Genomic DNA, 24,633 nt, shown 5'->3' with positions numbered 1-24,633 from the left:
CAAATATCCACCTGTTCAGCCTACAGCAGTTTAGCACCACCACTTTGTATTGAAGTTCTAAGGAGTGTTTGAGCTTTGAGTGCTTTTTGTGCTTTTTGAATGAGGCACATGAATAAGGCACACAAATAAACTGTCATGATCATGAAATTTTATCTGATGATCAGTTGTCATAAATTATTGCGATTAGTGATTTAATTGTGTTTTCTTTTCATTGTATGCATTTATAAAAGTGGACAAATAGGCTTATTAGCCTTGCTTCCTAGCTGACACTGGTACTGTTGAACAAATACACCACCCTGTTGGGTGCATGCACACACTCTCAGACAAATGTCTCAGTTTCACAGAATTGTGTGTAGTCAAGCAAAGCCTATTTTTTCTTGAAAGTGAAAATGTAAGCAAAACAAAAACTCTTCTGCTAGCATACATGCAAAAGCATTAGAAATTGGTGATTCTGTAATAATTGTGACAGGCCTAGGGCAGCCAATCAGAGCAGAGTTCATCTATTATCAGTCTCAAAGGTACAGTAAAAAAACAGCCAATTTTTAAAGGGATAATTAGAGATTGGAAAATGGCCATGTAAAAATAAATAATGAATTATGAATGTTTTTGATAGATAAACCACATAAATGTTGCAAGTGGACCTCAGAGGAAAAAATAAGTATAAGAAAAATGTAGAATGTAGGCCCCTAAAACATTCAGTGGTTGGTGACCATGAGGCTGTTTAGACACAGTCTTACGGCTGATGCCAGGCTTTGAGGTTCTAAACTGGGATTGCAATCCATCAGCCATACTGTTACCACCTGCACACCACTAGCTCTTGAGTGGCAGACAGCAGCATGCCCACATGTTCACACTGGGCTGAAGTGTGTTCAGGTTTTAAGGGCCATTATGCTCGTAATCATTTCTGTGTGTTTCGCATAGCAGCCTAATGCAGCTCTTCAGTCATTTTTACAAGCCATTTCTCAACAACACCTTCTAAATGCATTTATTTATTTATTTATTTAGCTGTAAGAGGAGAGGTGTCTGACAACAGGAAATTCCGTAGAACTAAACATTTTGCTTCCCTCATGTCTCCTCTCATTTTTTGATGAATAGTATGTGGAGTTGTCTTCACTGTTTCTTAGTTTAATTAGCTGAATTAAACTGCAGTGTTTGCTTTATATGTACATAGATTTAAGGATATATTCAGACTGTGAGGTTAAAAGCTAGATAGGAAAAAAAACTTCTTAATATTTTAACATCATATGAGTTTACATTTTCCCTGCTTTTGGTTCCGTTGTTCTTAAAAATCTGTAGCAGTCAGATCAGACTTATAAATATGTTAGGTCAGTATTAGATCAGTCATGTAGGGCTATTATGTGCTGCGTTATTATTTTAATTCCTCCTGCCATAAATGGATAAGAATGAACACTAAAGCAATATGAGTAGACATACACTAACTTGCAAAAAAATCACACTAATATATTCTGTAATGAAAAGTCATGTTTGAAGTGCTAGGGAACCGAGAAGCATTTTTTACATTTTCACTGTTTAATATGCATAACTTTGTAATTTTGTGTGGTTTAGAATGTTTAGATCAGGGTTGCCCAAACGTTTTGTCTTGGGGGCAATATGCAATGTTTGTGGTGGATTGGGGTACACAAGTAAGGAATGTAGGTGGGTTTTAAATCAAGCTTTTAAAATGTATTTTATAATGTTACACTATATTTTGTTACTGATATATTGAATACAGTTTAAAAGGAAAATGAGAATTAAATAAGTTATGTATGACATAAAAATGTTCTCTCACTGGGTGAGGGAGTGGGGTTAGAGTAACTTTCTTGAGGGTCTAAATCAAACATCCTTACAGGCCAACTTTAGCCTGCAGGCCACACTTTGGGCAGCCCTTGTTTAGATGTTAATTTACAAGGTTTAAATTCATGTTCTGTGCTACATAGAGATTTTATCTTGTGTTATAATAGTTATATGGCTCTAAAATACATAATTTCTCATTTTCTGCAAAATGTATAGTATGATATGACTGGAGCACTGCTTACTATCTGCTAGTGGTCATTGTATTTAACTAATAGGTAACTTTCTGACTCTTATCTACCCAGCATGTGAAATTAGAGTTTTTCTGTGTGGTGTGTGTTTTCTACCATTATATAAAAGAAGTACCAAGCTGCCTTTATTTTTGGTACATAAAAAAAGTGTTGATTTATTTTAATAGAAGAATAAAGGTTGTCTAAAGTGTGATATACATTCCTATTCATATGTTTTCTTGCTAAAAATGGTAGATTGTAACACAAACATGTTTACATTTCAGCTTAGTTATATCATGTTCTTTATAGATCAAAATAAATGTTAGAACAGGATCAAGAAGTAATGTTATTAAAGGAGAAGATTAGAGTTAAAGGGAGCGTTAATCATTGCCTCTGTGTTAAAAGAGATAATTTTAAGTGCATTAAGTCTAGCAAATATAAATGATGGTGCTTTTTTTTGACATTTTGAAGAAGCAGTAACTGTTGCTTTGAAGGTCATAGCTGCCACATCATCTCTACACGAAATATAAGACAGTAGATGCATTAAATATTATAATATATTCATGCAGATTTTTTTGGAGATGCCAAATTAGGCATCATTGTGAATATCGCAGTGATCTTAATGCAACCTATTATGCACATCTCATGTGTGTTTTTTCAAATTTTGTGCATGTTTTATGCTCATATTATGCGCATAGTTGAGTTCCCTAAAGACTGTGCCAGTCATGTGAAAACCAGACTTATTACTAATTATTTCTAAATAGATTTTTATTTTTAAATAGATCTTATTTCAGTTAACATTTCATACCTATTTGGCAACGTTTTTTACTTCCATCTCTCATTGCATTTAATATCTTCAGATTGAAAAATCACTCTTGTAAGCGATTGCAGAGGAATGGATTAATATCAGGATATACAGGTTATTGTTTATCACCAAAGGCTAGAATATTGAGATACTCATTTTGTGGCATATGGCCGAACAAGATGGTGACATTTTCAGGTTCTGAGCCCAATGTAAAACACCTAAGACCCTTATTTATGGGGTCACAGACTGCAGCCTTGGCACAAGCTAGCAGCCCACATGCTCAATCACATGCCTATCTATAATTTTCATGAAGCACAGTTCAGTGAGCTTTCAGTAGCCTGTCATATGTGTCTGCTGCAGCTCTGTTCTCTCACAGTGTCTCATTAGAATGGAACAGAGGCAGGAAGTCCTGGCAGAGAGAAAGCTGGCTCCAGTACCTCGGGCCATTCTGCCGTATGGGAGTTGGACTGTTACTGTACCAATAACAGGCTCACTGTAGCCTGGTCAGGCTGCTGAGCCTGCCAAACAGATCCTGCCAATGTTGGCCAGGGGGCTATGTGTTTGTGTACGTGTGCGTAGGTGTGTGTGTACAGTACCTCACATTATTTATGGCGAGCTGTTTCGCCTCAAAACCAGCATGGATGGGAATGTACTTGTACTGGACATATGCAAGTTTTTGCAGCGTAGACTGTAAGGCCTGACTGATTCGAACGTTTTTGATACCGATTTAAGGAACTAAAAATTCCACTAATCGTCATTTTAATTCAATATTGTGAATTCAAATTTGAATTGACTTTGAATCTACAAGGTAGACCAACAAGGTAAGTGTGTCTAATAGAGTGGACAGTGAGTGGACACAGTGTTTAAAAACTCCAGCACCACTGCTGTGTCTGATCCACTCAGTACAACACACCACTGCCACGTCAGTGTCACTGCAGTGCTTTAGAGGTCCTGACCATTGAAGATGAGGATGAAAGGAGGCTAACAAAGTATGCAGAGAAACAGATTGACTGCAGTCTGTAATTGTAGATGTACAAAGTGAGAGAGGTATACTTAATGAAGTGAAAAAGTGGCCAATTGGTGCATATATATATATATATATATATATATATATATATATATATATATATATATATATATACCAATTGGCCTGCCTGCTGGCCATTGTTGCTGCGCTACTAGAAAGGGAGGTAGGGATAGAAGCAGGAAGTGGAGGCTTGTGCTGGCCTCTGACCATGTCTGTTCTCCAGACATTTTGAATCTGTGTGTGTGTGTGTGAGTGGAGCAGAAGTTACTATCTTTCAAAATGTTAAGGTTTCAAGGTAGCATGGTAATGGAGTTTTTCTTTTTCTCTCTCTCTCTCTCCCACCCTCATATCTACTACATATCTCTAATTTATTCACTCAGTCATTCACAGAAGGCACACACCGCTCACACCCCTCAAAATCTCAACACCTGCAAAATTAGATTCAGCCTCCCCACTGCATGATAGAGGAATAAATGAAAAAGGAGAGATAGAGGAATGACTGTTCCACTGGGACAGATGAAGCATTTTGCAGGAAGGTGGTGGGTTAGTTTCTGTGAGTCCGTGTGGTTGTGCATGCCTGACAGTGCTCATGTTGATGTGGTCTAAGGACTTTTAAGGCAATGTTTTCATGATTTTTTCCTTGCTTTCTTACAATGTGTCTTATTCGTATGGGCTTAACTGCAGTTGAGCGCACAACATTTCTACAACTTAATGTACCTATTTCTGATGGTTTCTCTACAGTAATTAAATTTGAAGTATTTTAAGTAGTGGTGTCAAAGGTAACATGTTAATAACTGAGTAATTAATGCCTTATTGTTTAATGCTGTTTACACATTTTCCTTGTTTCACCCCTTAAACCATCCATAGTTCCAGCATGAAGCCCAGCTGCTAAAATGCTGTTGCTGTGATTTTGTGGCTGTAGTCTTCTCGTTCAGATACAGCTTTAAAATTGCAATTTTTTCATTGATGCCTCTCTTGATAAAACCATTGTTACGTCCAGCTACTGCCATGTTGTGAATGAATCACCAAACTATGTCAAGCTGGAAGTAGTCCTGCTGATGCTGGCAGTTTCAGAAATTTGTCAAACTATGCTGCACAGTGCTCGCAGGATGAGAAACTAACAAAAGCAACGGCAAAGTCGAAATCTATAGTTTCCCTTGAGACAAGATGTAACATAGTGCTATCAGAGTGAGAGGCTACAATCATGGAGAAGTTGGAACATGCAGGCACTGTTGCTCTCACTGGACATCAGGGATGAAAATTGGAAGCTGTGTCACCCTGCATTCACATGATTTTCAAACTCAGTTCATGTGAACATTGAAGTACAATTTGGAGCAAATAAAATAAATGTTATTAATCCCACTTAATTATTTTAATCTTTTGACAGCTCTAATTATTAGAATCATTAGAGGGGAATTCCACTGATTTTTCAAAATGTCTGCATAATTAAATGGTTAGGATGTAAACAAAGTCATTGAGAGTGGTTGGTGAAATGCGAAATGTGAAATTGTTGGTGGTGTTGGAACCAGACATCTGCAGAGTTTCATGCTTCTAAAAGCTCCCTCACAGAAAGTTATTACATGAAATGAATATGCTGCCTGATGCCTGACACATTGTTTTATGATAGTTTTGCCAAGGTTTTTGTCTTAAAATATATTTTGTATCATTTAAATTCATGGCAGAGAGGTGCCTGCAGGGCATTATGTGGCAAAAAAAGTCCCTAAAGACTTATTTTTTCAGATTTACCACTATTTTAACATCATCAACCTCAACACTTGTAGGTTCACTGATGTTTCTTGGTCATCAATAAAATGGCTATATTTGTGTTGTGACACTGCGACCCCTGGTTCCTACCACCACAGTTTCTCTACAATAAACCCTCTCAATGTCTGAGCTATGGAGACATAAAGTTATAGAATGTACAGCTCTCTAGTAATGATAAAAGGTAAATACATTTGCCTGATAAATACTCAAATAGTAAATACAGTTCATTCTGTAAAACACTAAAATCAAGCACACATTGAAAAAATTATGCATTGAATTAACTTAATTCTTAGTATGTGCATCATTTCCACACAAATAGTGAAGTATATTATATCAAAACAGTTTTATCTTATGGCTGGCTTATTTTTGGAACTGATTGTGTACATGTGTGTAGCTATAAAATAAATTAAATGCATATGTTTTTTTATTACATTAAATAATACAAATATTTACTTTGTACATTCATATTCTACAAATGCACAGTAATAATGTAAAATAGAACAAAAACAACAGTTTCTATTAAAGGTATTTTCTTTAATTTTCAAGGTTCAAACCAGCATTTTAAGAAGTGGCTCCATGTTTAATGACCACCTGAAGTGTCTAGTTTCAGATGGTCTGCTGTTGACACGCAGGCTGAGAAGGACGGGTCTCCCACTGACCTTCAGGGAGTGAGAGAGAGAGAGAGAACAGTGAGAGTTCTGGGCAAATTGTCAGGCCTGTGGCTAAGCTCTCCTCTCTCTGACAGATGTACTGGTGCAGAGACTTAGAGTTGCTAGAGCAGAGCGATACAGTCACGCTACCACTGTCACATACCACTGCACTGTAGCATAGCTAACATCCACACCCAAAAAACATTTTTTGATGTGTTCGGTATTGCATATCTCTTCACTGTATTCACTGTATTTTTGGGCTCAGTGGTTTTGTTAGGGAACTACAACTGACTTTGCACAGCATATCTTTGCTGAAGTATTAAAACCTTGCAATTTTTTCTTCTTATTCTTCCTGTATTTATTTTGACTTTTTACTTTTTTAGAACTGTCAAATGACTAAATTTAGAGTGATTAATAACATTAATTTGTTGTAATTAAACAAGATTAATCACATTGTCTCATTTGCTGTTATTTGACCCTAAAGAAAAAGCATCACATGATGCTATCAAGGTGGGATAGTGAAGGTTAGCATGTGCTTCCTCAGGGTCATGGGAAGCCTCTGCATCTTTTCAAACTGCTGCTAATGCAATGGAGGAAAATGTTAATTATGTCACCTAACCGACTGTAGGCTGCTTCACTGAGTAGCTGTGTGGAGTTCTAGTTTTTATGTAGTGTTATACTATGCTGTAACCCTGTAGTTAAGGAAGTCTCTGGAGTTGTGAGCAGGCCACTGTCTCACGGGAGCGCCTGCCTCAGCTGAAAATGTAGGCCAGCTGAAACCTCCACACATGTCTACTGCATTCTCCCTTTCTCTCATATCTTCATAATGCATATATCCATATGTATAGTATATGGGATTCTTGTAATGAACAGCTAGCACATGCACGAAAGTTCTGACGACATGATCTGATTAGTTGTTTATTGTTCTTACATATGATAACAGCACTCAACCATTGCATCTGTTCTTCTTGGTGTATATTTGAAGCAAATTTCAGGGCTTCTTTGCTTTACCTTTTTGTTTACTTTGTAGACCAGTCGTATAAAAGTAACAGAATGTTATCATGTATAACGTCTTGGCTGTGATTTGGTCACGGGCACGATTGAGTGGTGAGAGTGGTAGATCATCACAGACACAATGTTATTTCCAGTATCGCACTCCCTCTTGTGTTCTCTCGCTTAAATGTCTATCATTATTTATTATTTTAATCCGTGATAAACACATTGTGAAGGGCTGTGAGGACAGTGGATCAAATTACATTACACACGTGCAGCGCAAGAGGAGAGTAATTAAATTGGCGGGAATTAAATGTTACAAGACATGTCTAATATCAGAGCAGCAGTGTGCTTGCTTTAGCCAGAACTCAAACCTAGGTATTCCACATTAGGGTATTAACCACTCTACTGCAGAGCTAATCACTAAATGTGGTTTAATGTAAAGAGATTTTCTTCCAAGCAGTTTTATTCATCATAAAATTTTCACACAATAAAAAGGGCATCTAAAGCACTCAAATGATGTAAAAACGATATCATCATCAAAACAAAATGGAGATTTTTTTGGATAGCAATGATTTATTCGTTTTTGTAGACCTATATAGATAACGCTGTTCAGGAAAAGCTGACTGTTTTTCCTACAGCCTTACAATGCACAAAAATTATGCTTGCAGTTTTGATGTAAGTACTGTTAGTATTTTTTACTTTGCACAATAGCGAATGTTGTTTTTGTAGTTTTGTATGTTTTGCTATTTGCTTGAAAGGAAAGAAATGAACAAAAGTGATCTTTTGTTGCCATAGGTCAAAGCCGCTGCCAAAGGTGTGCCACTAAGCCAAAAACGAGCCAGGAAGGAGGGGCCAGCCGTTCGTCGGAGAGAGAGAGATGTGGCCGCAGGGGCAGCGAGCGGCTCTGGCTTTGTTGCCAATCATTGTGCTGCTGTGGAAGAAGGTGGCTCCCATCGACGTTCCTCTAGACCGTGAGTCATATGCACAGATATCATAACAAATGTAGACAGTCATTATAGCTTTTAGAATAATTACTTATTGACATAATGCAGACTTGGTGGGGTAAAAAGACTGCTGGCATTGTGTGCTGATTGTTTAAACTGCTTTTGTTGACGTGTTTATGGTGCATGATTGTGTTACATGTTAATATGGAGGTGTTGTAAGCATATCATTAGAGAGAAAGAAGAGTGCAGTACATGTCTAAATATAATTTACAGAGAGAAGAGAGAGCATCACATACCCCCCCTTTCACACATACATACACACCTCACCCTCAATTCAGACGACTTCAACACTTGTAGTGTGAATTAATGTATATGCCATGAGTCCTTATGCTTTCTGTCATCTTCTATCATTATTTCACACCACCCAGAGAAGCTGTTATGAGTTCTCTTTTATGTTGTGCATCATGCCGTTTCTTCCCCGTAAAAAATTCTCCATAAAGAACATATTTGACTTTATAGGCACTAGCATGGTTGCACAATGTATTATTTAACTGTTATCCTGATATTGGCCTTTCCAGTACTGATATCCTAGAAGGATGCAATGTGCAGATGAGCCTGCCAACAAATACTTATTACTATGGGCAGCTTGACCAATCTTATCCTAATAATAGCACAGGAATTGCTATAGGATTCCTTTAGAAATCTTAAGGAATCTTTAGACAGTTGTTATAGATTTCTAGATACTCCGCAAGCATTATAGGTTACTTTAAAAGGGAGTCCCATCATTTTTACTGCATAATTCAGTTGTTAAGATACAAGCAAATTCATTCAGAGTGGTTTGATGTGACATGTGCCACTCTAGAGAAATTAACCAAGTCAGAATTGTTTACAGTAGTGCTGAGGAGCCAGATGTCCAAAGTGTATTTATATATATATATATATATATATATATATATATATATATATATATATATATATATATATAATTGTAGACATTGGCCCTTCATTCATCAAAGGTGAGCACAGTCAGATCTGATCATAAATTGAGCACACGCAAATTTCACAGACAGTCTTTTTAACTGTTAACTAACCAAAACTATTGTCAGTATCATCTATAATACCAATGACTCCGCCTAGAAGTATAGCCATTGGCTCACGTGGCGCTGAATGCTATCGCTTTACTGCATGAATTAGGCTGTGCTTAATTTAAATGATATGTAAATGGCATACTGATAGCCTGGTGCTTGATTTTACAAACTGAAGCTGATTCATTATTTACGCTCAAACCTCTGCTCTCTACAGACCAGATGCAGAATATGTCATCTAAGGTGGACAAATCTGCCCAATTTTTATGCAACTTTAAATAAGGGCCATTGTGACCCCTGGTTCCTATCACCACCATTGTAAAGAAAATCTTAAAAACGCACCATTTTACATTAAACACTCTGAATGACTTTATTTACATCACAGGCATTGAATTATGCAAAAGTTAGAAAAATAAATGAAGATTCGCTTGTAGGGTATGTTACAGGATAATTTTACAAAAGTGATTATTAATTACTATAGAATTACTATAGAAATCTTATAGTTTCTTACTGTGTTACTAGAATTCGTCTTTGTGTTTCTGTGGATGTTTTGATGAATCAAAAGTGCATGTAATCCAACTAGGGTAAATAATGTTGGTCAAAACAGTGCTTGCAAGGTATATTGTAATTTGCAACAAGCATGATATAATTGCAGTACTAGCTTTGTGTCCATATCGTGCAGCCCCAGACATTAGAGGACTTAATGTCTCAATTTTTTATTTCTAGAAAGTCAGTTTCATCCATGGCATTGTCTTGAATCATAGCAAAGCCAATTTAGCAGAAGGACATGGAAAACACTCCCTCATTTCTCAGACTTCTCCAGAGATTTCAAACTAAGAAAAAGATAATGCAGTCTCCCTTCTGCTCTTTTTTTGCTGCGTTCAATTTCTATTCTCTGCTCAACAATAGTGATGCAGATTTCACACTGGCCTCTTATGAAAAATGATTTGAGAGAGCATGGACAGACCCCGTGTCCCCACCCTCTGGAGGGGTGTCCTCACCACTCTGAACAATGAGGGCAGATTTGCTCTGACCAGAGGCTGTCAACACCTCCTAGTCATCTTTTTCTTCTCCTGCTCCATGGGCAACACCTCCTTCTTTCTCTCCATCTCTGCTTGTTTCTGTTTTTTTAGTGTCATAAACCTCTATTGATCTCTGAAGAAGGAGATGATTGGACCACAGCTCTCACATCTGAGAAAAGCGTGAGAGCCTGTGACCTCTTAACCCTTCCAAATGGATTCAGTAGCATCTGCTTTTAGAAGATATTATGTGTTGTTGGAAATTGCTGTTAAAGATTTGAAACAGAACATATGTATTCTGTAGTTTAATGTACTGTGGAAAATTATATTTTATATTTTTGTATTATGTAGCATATGGTATGATATTTTAGTATAGTATATTCTGTCTGATGTTCAGGTTCTGTCTCATATGGAAAAGACATTATCTCACATTTTCTGTATATCTTTTAATAATTGAATAACTTCAGTTTTGGAAAGTCCTGTTTTCTACTTTTCAATGAATGCCCAGTGGTTTCTGACTTTTGGACCGTGCTGTATCATGATACTTGGAGACGTTTATGCAGTACACAATGTATATCACAATATTTAGCTTTCCTGAAATTGGTGAATGAGTTAGAATGGGTAAAACGCACTGGCAAAATAGTAGTACCACATTGAACTTTTGCAAAAATAAACGATTTAAGAAGGAGAAGCAGGAAAAATCAAACTGCTTCACATACTGTTCAGAAGTTTAAAATCACTTTTTATACTAATAATTTGTGTTATTTTATTTGCAAGAATAACTTATACAATATAGATTTAATTAAATCTTTAAAATTACACACCAAAAGGTATTTTTACGTTTTATTCAACATTTTTAAGTTATTTGAGTTATTATACACTGTGAATTCCATACTGTAATTATTTACAGTAATTTTTTGTCAAGTTATTTACCTCAAGATTTGATCAGCACTTTTCAAATATGAGGCTTTATGTTAAATGTATTGTAACATCATTCTTCATAATACACAGCAATCAGTATAGAATCATTTGCAGCTCTGATCATCATCTAAAATATTGTGTTTTTTCCTACTAATATCCCAGTTTCCTAATAATTATTTTCTTAACTTTTAAACAGTAGTGAAAATAAATAACTAATAATAATAACAATACATAAAAATAAAATAATGATAAAAATAATGACATCCAATCTGCTACTTGTTACTATGCAGTTCAAATAGTGACTAGTTGTTGTTGTTGTTTATAGGCTCTCTATATTTGGTCTAAATCTTTTTTATACATGCAGTTGTTTAATGGTATAGTAGCATTGGCAATACCCATTATGTACTCAGAAAAGCTTCTGAGAAAACCATAATCGATAACATATTGTCATATTTCCAATCCCTAATTGAAAGGGATGTTGACTTATACAGGTCTTATTCCAGCCAATCAGGTTTTCAGTTTAGTTATTTTCATCCCTATCAAGACAGAACATAGAGAACATGTCCATAAACAGTTTTACAGTGTTCTTTTTTGTTATTTGTGGGATTTGTGGGGTCATTTCTCTGTACCTCTCTCTGAGTGGTTAGCTGTTAGCATGTAGCCCTCTGTTGACCCATTACCCCCTTCCTTCCCTTTACTGATGAGTGCACTATTGTTGAGGGCTGTCTTCGCCTTGCAGCTGACCTTGGCTCCTATTTCTCTCACTCTATCTCTCCCTTAAGATACTCTGTCCCCTTGAGATTTTGTACATATGCTATGTTTGAAGTAAGATGATAAACAGCCAAAACCAGAGTTGCATCTGTCGCAAAATTACTATCAAAATGACAATAGACATATAGAGGCCTCTTGATAAAGTCCTCTCGAGTACTGACCTTTAAATAAAGGTCATCTGTTTTAATTAGTGTGGCACAATAGAGCGCCACATTTGATTCCTCACAATCATATATCACACTGATTACAGTCATTATGAAATATGCCAAGCCCCCCACCAAGTCTGTCATTTTAAACACCAGAAGAAGAGCAATAGTTAAAACTAAACGCAAATATGCTGTCACGTTGCAATATGAAAAATGTCTTGATTGTGCTTTGACTGTGACAGTAATGCATTGTTATTTAATGTGCCATATTAATTTATGTCCCTTGTTATTTGTTTGCCATCACTGTGTAGCTTTAGAAATACGCTTAACTGAATTTGTTCTCTTTTCATTCCACTCTCTCTCTTCTCCACACGCCTGTAATCCATTAACAGGTATGTCTTTTCCTGTGACAGTGTCTTAGCCTGTCTTATGTGTATTTGATGTCTAATATGTGATGTCTATTATGTGAAGAAGTTTGTATTCCTAATATTAATAATAACTTGAGAAGTGTGTTCTAATAAATGTCATTTAGTCTTAATGGTAGTTGAATTGTCTGGCAGTGTAACTGATTGGATTTATATGTTTATTGTTGCTTTTACTAAACCTTAAAGGGCCCATATCCTACATTTTCTTGTCTTATAATTTTTCCACTTTTTATATATATGTGATTTAAGTTTGAAAAACAGCTGCAGTTCTTTTTTACATAAGCATCTTCCAACCTCGCTGTATCCCTTAGAATTAAACAGGCTGTTTTTGTCCCTGTACCTTTAAGACTGATATAATACCAATTTTGCCCCTTGGTCAAATTACATGTTTTATTGTTTTGTAAAAATAGGTCAACATTTCCTCTACAAGTACATAAATAAATCAATGCAATTATGTATTTGTTTATTTGTTGAGTTTAACCTATTGGAATACATGTGTGCCATAACTTTTGCACTGGTCACATTTTGTGTTTTTTTCTCAGTATGTTAAATTCAGCAAATAGACATTAACTGTGCCTTAAAATATGCAAAAGTGTGTTCTCTGTAGAGGATGTGTACTTGTCTTCTTTTAGAAGGGCGATCAAACTTTTGCATATGACTGTATGTATATGACCCCTGTTCTGATTGGCTGCTTTATTCATTTATTCATTCATTTATTATTTATTGCACATAAGTAATCTGAGCTGAAATGTTCCTTATAACTTCAGCATAAATTGTTGAGCAACACTGCTGCTAAACATATATATGAGTTTCCATTACATCACAAAAACAGTGAATTAAAAACAGGCTATTTTTGCAGCTTATTTTCTATAGATGGATAGCTTTGACTTACATTTTAAACAGTTTTTATTACTAAATCAAGCTCTTTTTCAATCTTTAAAAAATGAGCTTTGTTTTCTGTGATATGGGCCCTTTAAACATACTACTTAGTCATTATTCAGGCTTTCAGCTCCATCTACTTTTGTGTGTGTCTCTCTCTGTCCTCCCCTTTCACCATTACATCTCCTGTTTTTCTTCTCTCTGGCTACCCCTCCCCTGGAACTAACAGCAAGGATCCAGCAAGACTGTAAGTGCTTCATTAACACGGATTAACTTGTTCATTTAAACAGCGTCTTGTTCCAATTAAGCTTTAAACTGAGGTTATCAGATCTACAATCTGAACCATTCAGTCAGTGCTGATCTTTGGACACAGTTCCTCTAGAGTGCGTTAATGCTGTGTACTGGAGATTAAGACTCATATTGTCGTTGTGCTGCACATGTTCCAAGTCTACAAGCTTCCAAACAGACCAAGACTAGAAATTGCCTAGGCAGAGATAATAATAAGCCTTAGAAGTCTGGATGTAGTAACAGCATTTTTCTTCTTTAAAAGTAATTACACAATTACATGATTAATTGCATAGTTGCGTGAAGTTACATTTAATTTATAGTCTGCATTGACAGCTTTTAGTCTGTATGCACTTTTTTATCTGTTTCGATGTCAACAAATGACAGAAACTTGGTAAAAAAATTCCATAAAACAAGATTGTGTGCAGTGACTTTTCATCAAATGCATATGGATCATTCTACCAAATTGGTTCAAAGTCAGAGTTGAAAACTCATTTCAGGCTTTTAACTGACTTTGGACTTGGAAAAAGTTTAATTGTAAAAAGTATGTGTTTCGGAAGTTCTTAATGTTGCACACTGAATTTAAGACATTGGGACACATTTACTTCAACATAATGGGATCTAACTACTAACCATGTGGCCATGAGGGACGGGGATGCAGTCTCACTTCCTGCTCTAAAATGCAGGAGTGTGGCATTACTCTATAATGATAGTGGTAAAATTAAATATTTTAATTGCACTTTGAAAGAAATAAAAAGATATTTTAAAAAACAACACACTTTTTTTTTGTTTTTTTAATTGAATTATTTCTTTCACAAGTTGAAATTTAGGGGTTGAGGTTTCGGACAGCCACCTCCCAATAGAAAGTACCCTCTAAATGATATTTTATATATACTACTGAGTTTGCTAACTCAGTTAAAGCTGTGGTTTTAAATCAGTCATGGTATAATCCTTGTAAATATCTGAATACTTCATTGTTTTTTAAATGTTTTTTTTCCTCCTTAAATCAGTTTGAACTAATTTGGTAGTATGGTACATATTTTTAGAAAGTTTGAATCTGTAAGTTTGATTTTTTTCACTTGCTACTGTGAGCTACAAGTGAAAAGTAATCAGCATTAAATTAGATGTCTCTTTTGTTATTGCCAGTAACTTTTAATGATTATATTATGCCAGAACACATTTTCCACTCAACTAGCTAGAAGTTGAATAAGGGTGGAAAACAATTAGCAGTCATGCACCTAAAGTGGTCTGTTTAATATGTATTATACTGTGAGCCCAGCTTTGACGGGGCCAATGACAACAGGAGGTGCATGGGGAGGGTCAATGTGATCTTATAACCTCCATCACTGAGAGAGTCCTACTGGCACACTCCTTCTACTGGCCTGGTCTCCTGGTCTGCTGCTTGTCTGTGTTGTAGGATTTATGAGCAGGTCTAAATGTAGAACGCTCTAAACATAACACGTAACACATAAAATCTGTGTTAGTAGTAGCAGTCAGCTCGTCTTCTGAAGTACTACTATAATAGCTGTGATTTGAGAAGAAGAGTTTACTTTTGAACTTCTGGAAACTGTTTAAGAGGACCAACAGGACATCTTTTGTTTCAGTAACACTTTTAACAAGCCCTTGTCCACTTGGTCTTGCCATTTCCCCTCAGAGGAATTCCTGACACCATCTTAAGGACTGGTCCTTTACTTTATAGATAGTATTTGCAAAACCCAGAAAAGTGTCCCGCAGCCATATTGTTGACATTCAGTCAGCATAATGTGCATGAACAAACAATGCCACTGATGGCTTCCAAATCAAGATGTCAAGAAAAAGTCAGTTTGATCGGAAGTATTGATCCATACCAAATCGACAAGTTATCTTCGAGTTATGTTAATGCCCACAATAACATATCCAGACATATATAATTACCTACGTACTGCATCAGCATATATATGGTGGGAGCTAAAAGCATATAAATCGCTGGAATCATATAATTGTTTTGTCTGTGGAAGGGCCAGCAGTATTCTGTCTTTTGTATCATCAGCTACACCAACAAACGCCGTTATGATCACAAAAGTGAGTAACAGTACCGTATTTGTGCTTGATGGGGTTAATCAGTTTTGGCTTGACTCTAGCTCAAGCTAACGTGAGCTCGGCTAGCATCCCGGCATTCTCTCAACTCCATTCATTGTCTAGCTAAAGCATCACAAACCTAGATGAAAATAGTAAGATTGCATAAATCAGTCATCAGTCAGTGGCAGTTATCAATCATGAACAATTCTCAACACTCGAAAACAGTCAAAGGCAACACTACAGAGTTCATCCTTCACCTGAATGTCAACCTGTGACAAAATGACGAGAGCAAACTTTGGTATTGCAGGAAGACTGAAAGTATTTCCTGTTTATTCTCGCTATCAAAAAAAATCTCCTTTGCCTGCTCAGCTCTTCAGCCTCTTTCTCCTCATGACATTAGACAGCCAGGATGCTGTCAGTGGTATGTCAACAATATGGTGGCGGCGACAAGTATGACATCAATCGAATACTATCTAGTAGCTCAAGTGGAAGGTGTTAGATTAATCCTCGGGGGGCCAGGGATTGAGTGAACAACTTCAACTTCAATTCAAGTTAACTTCACCAACAGAAATGGCAGAGTAGTCACTAAGAACTGACTCAAACTTTTAAACTCAAAAATAATGTGGAGATGCTTGCAATTACAGCAAAACACAGAACATCAAAAATTTACAGCAATACAGAGATAACATAGGGAAAAATAGAGTTTTTAAAAGTAATTTTTCATATAAGTTTTAAGATTTTGAATGTATGGAGAGAATCAGACTGTTGGAGTTGTGAAGGGAGAGAGTTCAAAAGACAAGGAGCAAATCTGGAGAATGCTCACTATGGAGGGTTGATGAAGGAATGGTGAGCCACCCAGCTGAAGAAGAACTGAGGGAACAAATGGATTGGTAGAGAGTTTTAATGCTAAGATATAAGCTTCCATTGTTTGTTTGCTATATTGGCCTCTTATCTCCAATGCAAAGCCGAAGAAACAAACTTCAGGCACATCATGTCTTGGCTTATCAATATTTGGGGAAGATTGTGTAAATGTCTCCAAATTATCTCTTGTGTGTGTGCTTTGTCAATCCATAGAGCTGTGCTGATATATTCTTCCTTTTTTCCTTTAGTGAAACAGCCCCCTACCATTGTGAAGCAGTCTGTGAAGGACTACATTGTAGATCCCCGAGATAACATCATCATTGAGTGTGAGGCCAAGGGGAACCCTGTGCCAATGTAAGGATTCACAAAGCCCTTTATTTCTCTCTTTCTCTCCTTTCTCATTTCCCTCCCTCTTTGTCTCAGTCAGTTACGTCCATTTTCACATTCCTAACCCTAGCAGTAGCCAGTGTTCCAATTGTTTACATCTTAAATAGTCTTTCACTTTTACTTTGTTGCGTCCTTTTATTTTGCTGGTATTCTTTTGTTCAGTCTCACTGTCCCTACTGTCCTGTCACAATATCCTGCCCTTTTGTCCTTTGTACTATTCTGTTCCCTCTCATCTCTCTCTTTCTGTCTCTCTCTGTGTTTTTCTCTCTAATGAAATCTGACAGTCATTAGTATGGGCACGGAAAGCTGAGCACATTCTGCTAGGTGGCATTCCGTGTTCCAGCCTGACAGAGGCACTGCCAGTTTTGCCCGCTTCCTCCCTCTTGCTATGCCTTCAGAGAGATGGACAGCGGGGCAGCAGGCTCTGGTCCCATCTAGTCCCATCCCTCTCCCAGCTTACGTAAAAGGAGGCCTGGGCAGCTGAACACAGTGCTTCTATTCAGATAGGCTGTTTGTTTGCAGGCCTATTGGGCTTTATATAACCTGCCACTAGCCTAGCCTTAGGGGAACCATGGTGCTAGAATAATGTACCCAGTGGGTCAGTTATTGAACTGAACGTTCACATGGATCTTTTATGTCCCCCAATCAGCATCCTAATCTTTTTACATACATTGTTGATGATGTAAACTTCTCCCTGGTCTTCACTATGGGTCAGACTGTGTAATTATCATCAGCATAAATAAGTAAAATATTCCTAAATGTTACAGGTTTTGGTGGAGACGGAATGGTAAGTACTTTAATGCGGAGAAAGACCCGCGTGTGTCCATGCGGAAGCGCTCTGGTACGCTGGAAATAAGCTTCAGGAGTGGAGGAAAGCCTGAAGAGTACGAAGGAGAATACCAATGCTTCGCTTCAAATGACCTTGGCACTGCAGTTTCCAACAAAATACTTCTACGAGTATCCAGTGAGTACCTTTGAAATCTTTAAGCAGAAGAGCATGGTAGAGGCTGTGTCATTTCAAATAACGTCATGGTTTCAGCCTTTGGCTTGTGCCATAGGTCACTGTCAGGTTGTTATCTGAGATGACACACAACCTCAAGTGTTCTTTTATAAAGAAAAAAAAATCAAAGCAAAAAAAATCTAGACATTTATTTTTCAAAACATATTTGCTGGACCATCCATGGGCCAGCCTATGAGAGTCACTGTCTCTTACTGAGCCACTGACTGACTGACTGAGTTACTGACTGATATTCCTTGTTATGTTGAGCGAGACAAACAGAAGGTAGCGGAAAACACCTTAGTTAAATGAAGCTACAACATCCACCTATATCCCATTTATAAAACTGACATGCAAATAATGAAAGAAACCAGAAAACAAAAGGCTTTTGTCAAAAAAATTCTAATTATTATTATATTATATTATAACAAGTGCAGTAACACAGTTGGAAATTCTCACCCTGCAGTACAGTCAGCATTATTTAGCTCATTTAGGGGGGACAAACTCCCAAGCAACACCCTTGATATCAGGGGAAATTCTGGATTTTGTAGGTTCATTTGTCCTTATAGTGTATGTGAATGACTACACTGCAGTTTAGTCAAGATGTTTTAATTAATGTTTAGTCAGTAGCCATAGACCTACATGCTTTACTTACATAGTCATACACTAATACAAACACACAGAAAATACATATGGACCCATTTTTGACACTGTCCTGTGTTCTTCAGAGTCTCCGCTGTGGCCTAAAGAGGTTCTGGAGCCGGTGGTGGTCAGTGAGGGGTCTCCGCTGATCCTGCCCTGCAATCCACCTCCTGGCCTGCCCCCTCCGAACACCTTCTGGATGAACAGCGGTAAGCCTCTTTCTTTTTCAACGTTTGTTGGTTGGTTGTGCTTACTGCCTCTGTTTCTGTCTCTCCATAAAATTTCTGTCTTTCTCCATCACTAGCTCCATTTCCATCCAAGGAATTTTTGCTTCAAAAAGTTTGTCAATATAGGCTGTAGAAGTGGAAATTGTTGATAATGTTGCAAAAACCTACATTGGAAAAAATAATAATAGAAATAAAATAAAAATGCAGTTATCAGTAGTTTATGGAAAAGTTAGGGAAGCCAATGTTACACAAGTTATGACATAAAATTAGAGATGGAAACTTGTCAGACTTTTTTTATCGATAAACCAAAATTTGTGCAACAACAGTTTTTTTGCAGGAAATGACTTCATTAGGTGAAACATTTTAGTGTTAGAAGTAGGTTTGATGGAAACAAGCTGATGGACGGCAAATATAGCAAACGTATTTTTTTTGCATTTTCAGTTTATTGCTTGCAATTTGTGCAGAAATTGAATGGAAACATAGCTAGTCACTCTCTCTTGCTGTGTCTCTCTCTCTCTCTCTAGCTCTCTCTCACCCACCTGTCCTGAGGATAGCTGTGTCTTACTGCTGACCTAGTGTGCGTGTATGAGTGAGAGCATGTGTGCATGTGACTGCAGTGCCTCGCAAAGAGCTGAGAAGGCATTTTAGCAGCCTCAACCTCAGGAGTCACACATGCGCATTTATTATGCATATTCATTACATCGGTAACATGGTGCTGGGAAAATACTGAATGATATTGGGAAAAAATCCTGCTGTGATATTTTAGATTTATGATATAAATATTGCGAATTAAAAAACAAAAAAATTACTAGTTAAAGCATTCTCCTATTAACATAATTAACACTAGCAATTAAAAGGGTGTGGGGAATTGACATATCTATGCTCCACCCACACATGAACTCTATCACAGCAACTGTTGTTAGGTTGGTCAAACTTCACAGACTGTTGGCAAGAAATGTAATGAAAAACTGAAATCCAGTTTTTGTCAAGATACTCAAATTTAGTTCCATTATTATTTTCAAATGTTATTTATTTTGTGTATGTGTGAAAGGTCACACTGTTAGGGTGGTTTGGGGATAGTTTTTTGTCATGTAGTTGAGCTAATATTAGCATGGTGGCATTTTGATTAGCTACAACAACATAATCCAGTTTAGTAGTGTTGAATTTTAAGCTGGAAAGTCAATATTATGTAGCAAATCTAAACTCCACCCTACAAATGAGTGGGATTTTGGCAAACATTTTGTAAAGCTTGTCCAACGTCACAACAGTTACGAAAGAATGCATTTGTGGGCAGACCATGGATAGGTCAGTACAGGCAGCAGTTCAATATTAGTAGATTCTAAGATACTAAAAGGCCCATATTCTGCAATAATCGTATATTTTACTTTTTCTTCTGAGGTCCACTTATAATAATTTTATGTACCAAAAATGTTTTACCGTTTAGAATAAACAGGCTGTTTTGTTACTGTCCCTTCAAGATTGATACATGTAAATGACCTCAGTTCTGCTTGCTTCCTTTGTACTGGGCCTCATTCAAAAAGTCCATGCTGAAATACTCTTTATAACTTCAGCACGAGTGGGCAGAAGCACTGGGATAGGCTCCAGCACCACCAGTGACCCAGGAGAAAAAGTGGCTTAGATGATGAGTGAGTGAGAGATGAGTGGGCAGAGCTAGACTGCTGCTGGGCTAAATTTGTGTTGGGGTTTATCACTTCAGAAAACAGCGAATTACAATCAAGCTGTTTTGCTGCATAGTTTTCATATATGAACTTGTATGACTGGAGCGTGAATGGTATGTTTCAAAACCTCAACAGTGTTTAAGTACTACATGCTCTTTTCTTTCACAAAATCAAGGAAGTCTTTGTTTTCCATGACATGGGCCCTTTAAAATACTTATTGTATGAGGATGGATAATGACAAAAGAGACAATAATGTCTAAACCAATTTGCAAAGTCTGTGTCAGTGTGAAGATTCCTTTCTGTACTTTGCTCCTCCTACATGACCACACCATCCATCTCTTGAAGCTGCCCTGTGCTTAGCATGACTTATTGTGATAAAACACATGACTAGCCAATGGACTGCCTCTCACTCTCATTCCTCACTGTACTCTGTATACCCTGAAGAGACACAGGCTAGGAGATGACATGAGTGACAAAGTGCAGTTCACACTAGCTTAGCATACTAAGCTTTCAGAAGCCCACAGGCTTTTATTTCCCAAACCTAATGAGGGTTTCATTAAGGATGTAAAGAGGTAAGAATATAAAGTGTATTGTATTACAGTCTCCTCCAAACGTATTGGAATAGCAAGGCTAGATCTTTTGTTTTTGCTATACACTGAAAACCTTTGTGTTTTTGATCAAAAGATAAGTGTGAAATAGATCAGAATTTCAGCTATTACTTCCTGATTTACATATTTACGTCTAGATGTGTTAAATAAGTTAGAACATGGCACCTTTTCCCGGAGGCATTTTTTTTGTTTTGTTGGCAGTGTGCTTTGAGTCATTTTTTTTTTTGCATGAAGGTTCTCTCAATTAGAATGGATGCATTTCTCTGTAAATTGGCAGACAGAATGTTTCTTTAGACTTCTGAATTAATTCTGCTACTACCATCATCAATAAAGATTAGCGAGTCCATACCAGAAGCAGCCATGCAAGCCCAAGCTATGATACTACCTCCACCATGCTTATACCATGAAGTTGTATGTTGTGGATCATGAACAGATCCTTTCTTTCCTTCATCTTGGCCATTTCACCACTTTGGTTGAAGTTAATCTTTGTTCCATCAGTGCATGAAACTCTGTTCCAGAACTTTTGTGGCTCATCTATGTATTTTTTTTACAAATTCCAATGTCTCGATTTTCCATCTTTTCTCAGCTTTAAAGTGGCTTGTTTCGGCTTGCTTTTCTCCCATAGATGATTCTCTGGTCTTCATGTTGGTTTATCCTTTTTAACAACAAATGCAGTCTTTACAGATGAAACCCAGGGCTCAAAGCAATTGCAAACATCTAGAGCTATGAATGATTTGTACAGTCAATGTAACAGGGTACACCTGGGCAACAAGAAGCACCTGTCAACCAGTATTTTTGCTCACTTGAAAAATGGGTGGGTTTAAACAAAAGGTGCCACGTTGTAAGTTGTGTAACACATCTCAATGTAAGTATCAGCCCAGAGGAAAAATTTTCCTTCTTAAGATTGTCTCAGAGAAATAAAGCACATCTCAATATTATATTAATAAAGGATGGCTGATTTCTGAATTGTTTTTCCTAAACCCCCTTTGGAGAAAAGAAGAGATTAACATCAGCATTTCACTATAAGACATCCTGGTGATAAATGAGAAAAACATGAGTTCTCCTACTGCACTGATAGATGACGATGAGATCATAAAGAAATATTAAATATTAAAATATTAAATATTAAAGAGATATTATTCAGCTGAGACTGGAGTGAGACAAGTCAAACACTAAAGAGTTAAGGCACAATGCATGACAACATTTCAATCAAAGTGAGAAAATCTGAGGGTTATTTCTCAGGAGCCAAATTTCAGAAACAGGAAAAAATGGCTGAAGTCTCACTCTGATTTCAAACTGGACTTAACCATGTCTAGAAGTACTTGAGATCAAAAGGGAGGTCTCATTTAGAATATTTCTTTCCCATGCTAGGAAATCAGCTGAAATTCTGATCTGTCATCTCATTTTGATCTTTTGATCTCAAACCCAAATATCTTCAGTGTATATCAAAAACAAATTCACTGACCTTGCTGTTGCAATACTTTCGAAGGAAACTGTGAAACAATATACTTTATTGTTGCATCCTTGGTAAAAAACCTCATTAGCTTTGAGAAACCAAAGCCTTTGGGCTTCTGAAAGCTTAGCATGCTAGTATGAACTGCACTTTGTCACTCATGTCAACTTCTGGCCTGTGTTTCTTCGAGAGATGTACTGTACAGTGAGGAAAGAGGATGAGATGCACTCAAAGCATTTGATTCAAAGATTGTACTTTGAAACTGAATGTGGAAATAGTGTATTAATGTAGGGCACATTTTGGCCACAATTCTTTTGGCTGTATTAAAAAATGTATAAGATCAAGAAACCACTGTATTGTATCGAAACAAGCTGTGAATTCGGTAAATCTTTCCACCCCTAGTTTTCACAGCAATTTTCTCTTCTTTTCTCCAGCTATGATGCCCATAACACAGGACAGCCGGGTGTCAATGGGACTGAATGGGGACCTCTATTTCTCCAACGTGTTAGCTAAGGATGCTAGCACTGACTACAGCTGCAATGCTCGTTTTCTCTTCACGCACACCATCCAGCAGAAGAACCCCTTTTCTCTGAAAGTCATGACAAGTGAGTAAGAACTGACCCAGAATTGGCTAACCAGTGCATTTTTGTGTTTGTGTTTGCCCAGTGCTAAATTCAAGTGTATAACAGAGAATTTGTTGTGAGAAATACCATTCAATAATGTCTACCAGGTTGGTCAGACACTAGAGGGATCTGTAGAGAGAGTCCACAATGAATGAGTTCCTATGGAGCTTTTGTACAAAATTGTAGTTTTGTTATGCTTAATTATTTTTATACAGGATACGTAATATTATACATATTATACATATTTTCTCAACAAAGAGTAGCATAAAAAAATGGATTGTGTTATCTTTTTTTATAGAACACATCCTTCTACTTTACAAAATTAAAGGAAGCTCCAGAATCAATGGCTAAATAATTAAGCCATTTAGTGTTGTGCACTCCCATGCATGTTTTGCATTTATGTTTTTAGTATAATGGCAGAAATAGGAAGCAGCCAGGCTCCCTATAAATTGACTCCCTCAGTACATCAGAGGATGAATACTGACAAATATGAGGTACAATGTGTCCCTCTAGTGGTGGTTTGACTATACTTCATCGGGCCTCAACTTCAAGTTGCAAGGACTGCTCAGTGTATGGACTTGTGTGAATGACAGACCTTCACTTTCATTTTGTTTCTTCACAGCATTTCTTCCATATAACTCCTGTATTCATTTATATTAATTTTGATGATCTTAAGCTATGCTAAAGACTGAAAGAATGTAAAATATGCTAAGAGGCCTTCTGCTTAAAAGTTCTGTTTTTTAAAAACATTTAAATCTATCCTTATCATTAAATAATCTTTCCTAGCACCAAACACATAATTCCCAAAGCATATACTATTTCTTACAAAGCATGTAGTTATTACATTACACCAGTATATAATTACATTATTAGCCTATGTAATCAGGCTTTTGATTGCATCCTTGAGTTCTAACATGACATTGCTTTTCCAGTGACACTCATAATCACTAGGAGGAAATCAAGATTGATTCTATTGATCCAGCCAGCATTCAACATGAATAATATGACTCACGGGAACCAGCCCCCCTCTTAGTGACAGCTGTCAGAGCTTTTTGTTCACTACTTATTTGTAGACAAGACCAGTGACAGACTCTACTTACAAAGAATTGTAAATAACATATTGTGTATTTTCTTGGCATACTTTCTGCAGTCAAGTAGATAATGATGGTTGTAGTGGTATCTAGACACCATATTGTTTATTCATTTATTTACACCAATTATCAGTTGTGTTCATATTGAGATTACGATTGAACACATTGGGCCTCATTCATCTATTTAAGTTTGTTTTAAAAATTTGTTCTTGAGAAAGGTCCTGAGAAAAAGTCATTGGTGAATGTCAGAATCTTAGTGAAAACTACAC

At 36.9% G+C, this 24,633-nt stretch overlaps 1 protein-coding gene across 7 annotated transcripts in view; it reads left to right on the top strand.

The window, feature by feature from the left end:
• Window positions 1-24,633, top strand: part of nfasca (neurofascin homolog (chicken) a) — a 132,191-nt gene that overhangs the window by 59,978 nt on the left and 47,580 nt on the right. For 2 of the 7 annotated variants that reach the window (XM_036559906.1, XM_036559907.1), the window contains exons 3-8: window positions 8,059-8,234; window positions 13,683-13,700; window positions 16,906-17,011; window positions 17,812-18,008; window positions 18,770-18,892; window positions 23,085-23,255. In XM_036559906.1, the coding sequence (XP_036415799.1) occupies window positions 8,141-8,234; window positions 13,683-13,700; window positions 16,906-17,011; window positions 17,812-18,008; window positions 18,770-18,892; window positions 23,085-23,255 (709 nt within the window). In that variant the 5' untranslated portion in view covers window positions 8,059-8,140. Of the gene's footprint in view, window positions 1-8,058; window positions 8,235-11,444; window positions 12,542-13,682; window positions 13,701-16,905; window positions 17,012-17,811; window positions 18,009-18,769; window positions 18,893-23,084; window positions 23,256-24,633 lie in introns of those variants that run through there. The other 5 variants (XM_036559908.1, XM_036559905.1, XM_036559911.1 and 2 more) reach the window with 5 other exon arrangements.

The sequence above is a fragment of the Colossoma macropomum genome, unplaced genomic scaffold (assembly GCF_904425465.1).
Source record: "Colossoma macropomum unplaced genomic scaffold, Colossoma_macropomum, whole genome shotgun sequence".
In the NCBI taxonomy this organism is placed as follows: Eukaryota; Metazoa; Chordata; class Actinopteri; order Characiformes; family Serrasalmidae; genus Colossoma; species Colossoma macropomum.
The sequence above is the reverse complement of the archived record's forward strand: the minus strand, read 5'-3'. Positions and strand labels throughout refer to the sequence as shown.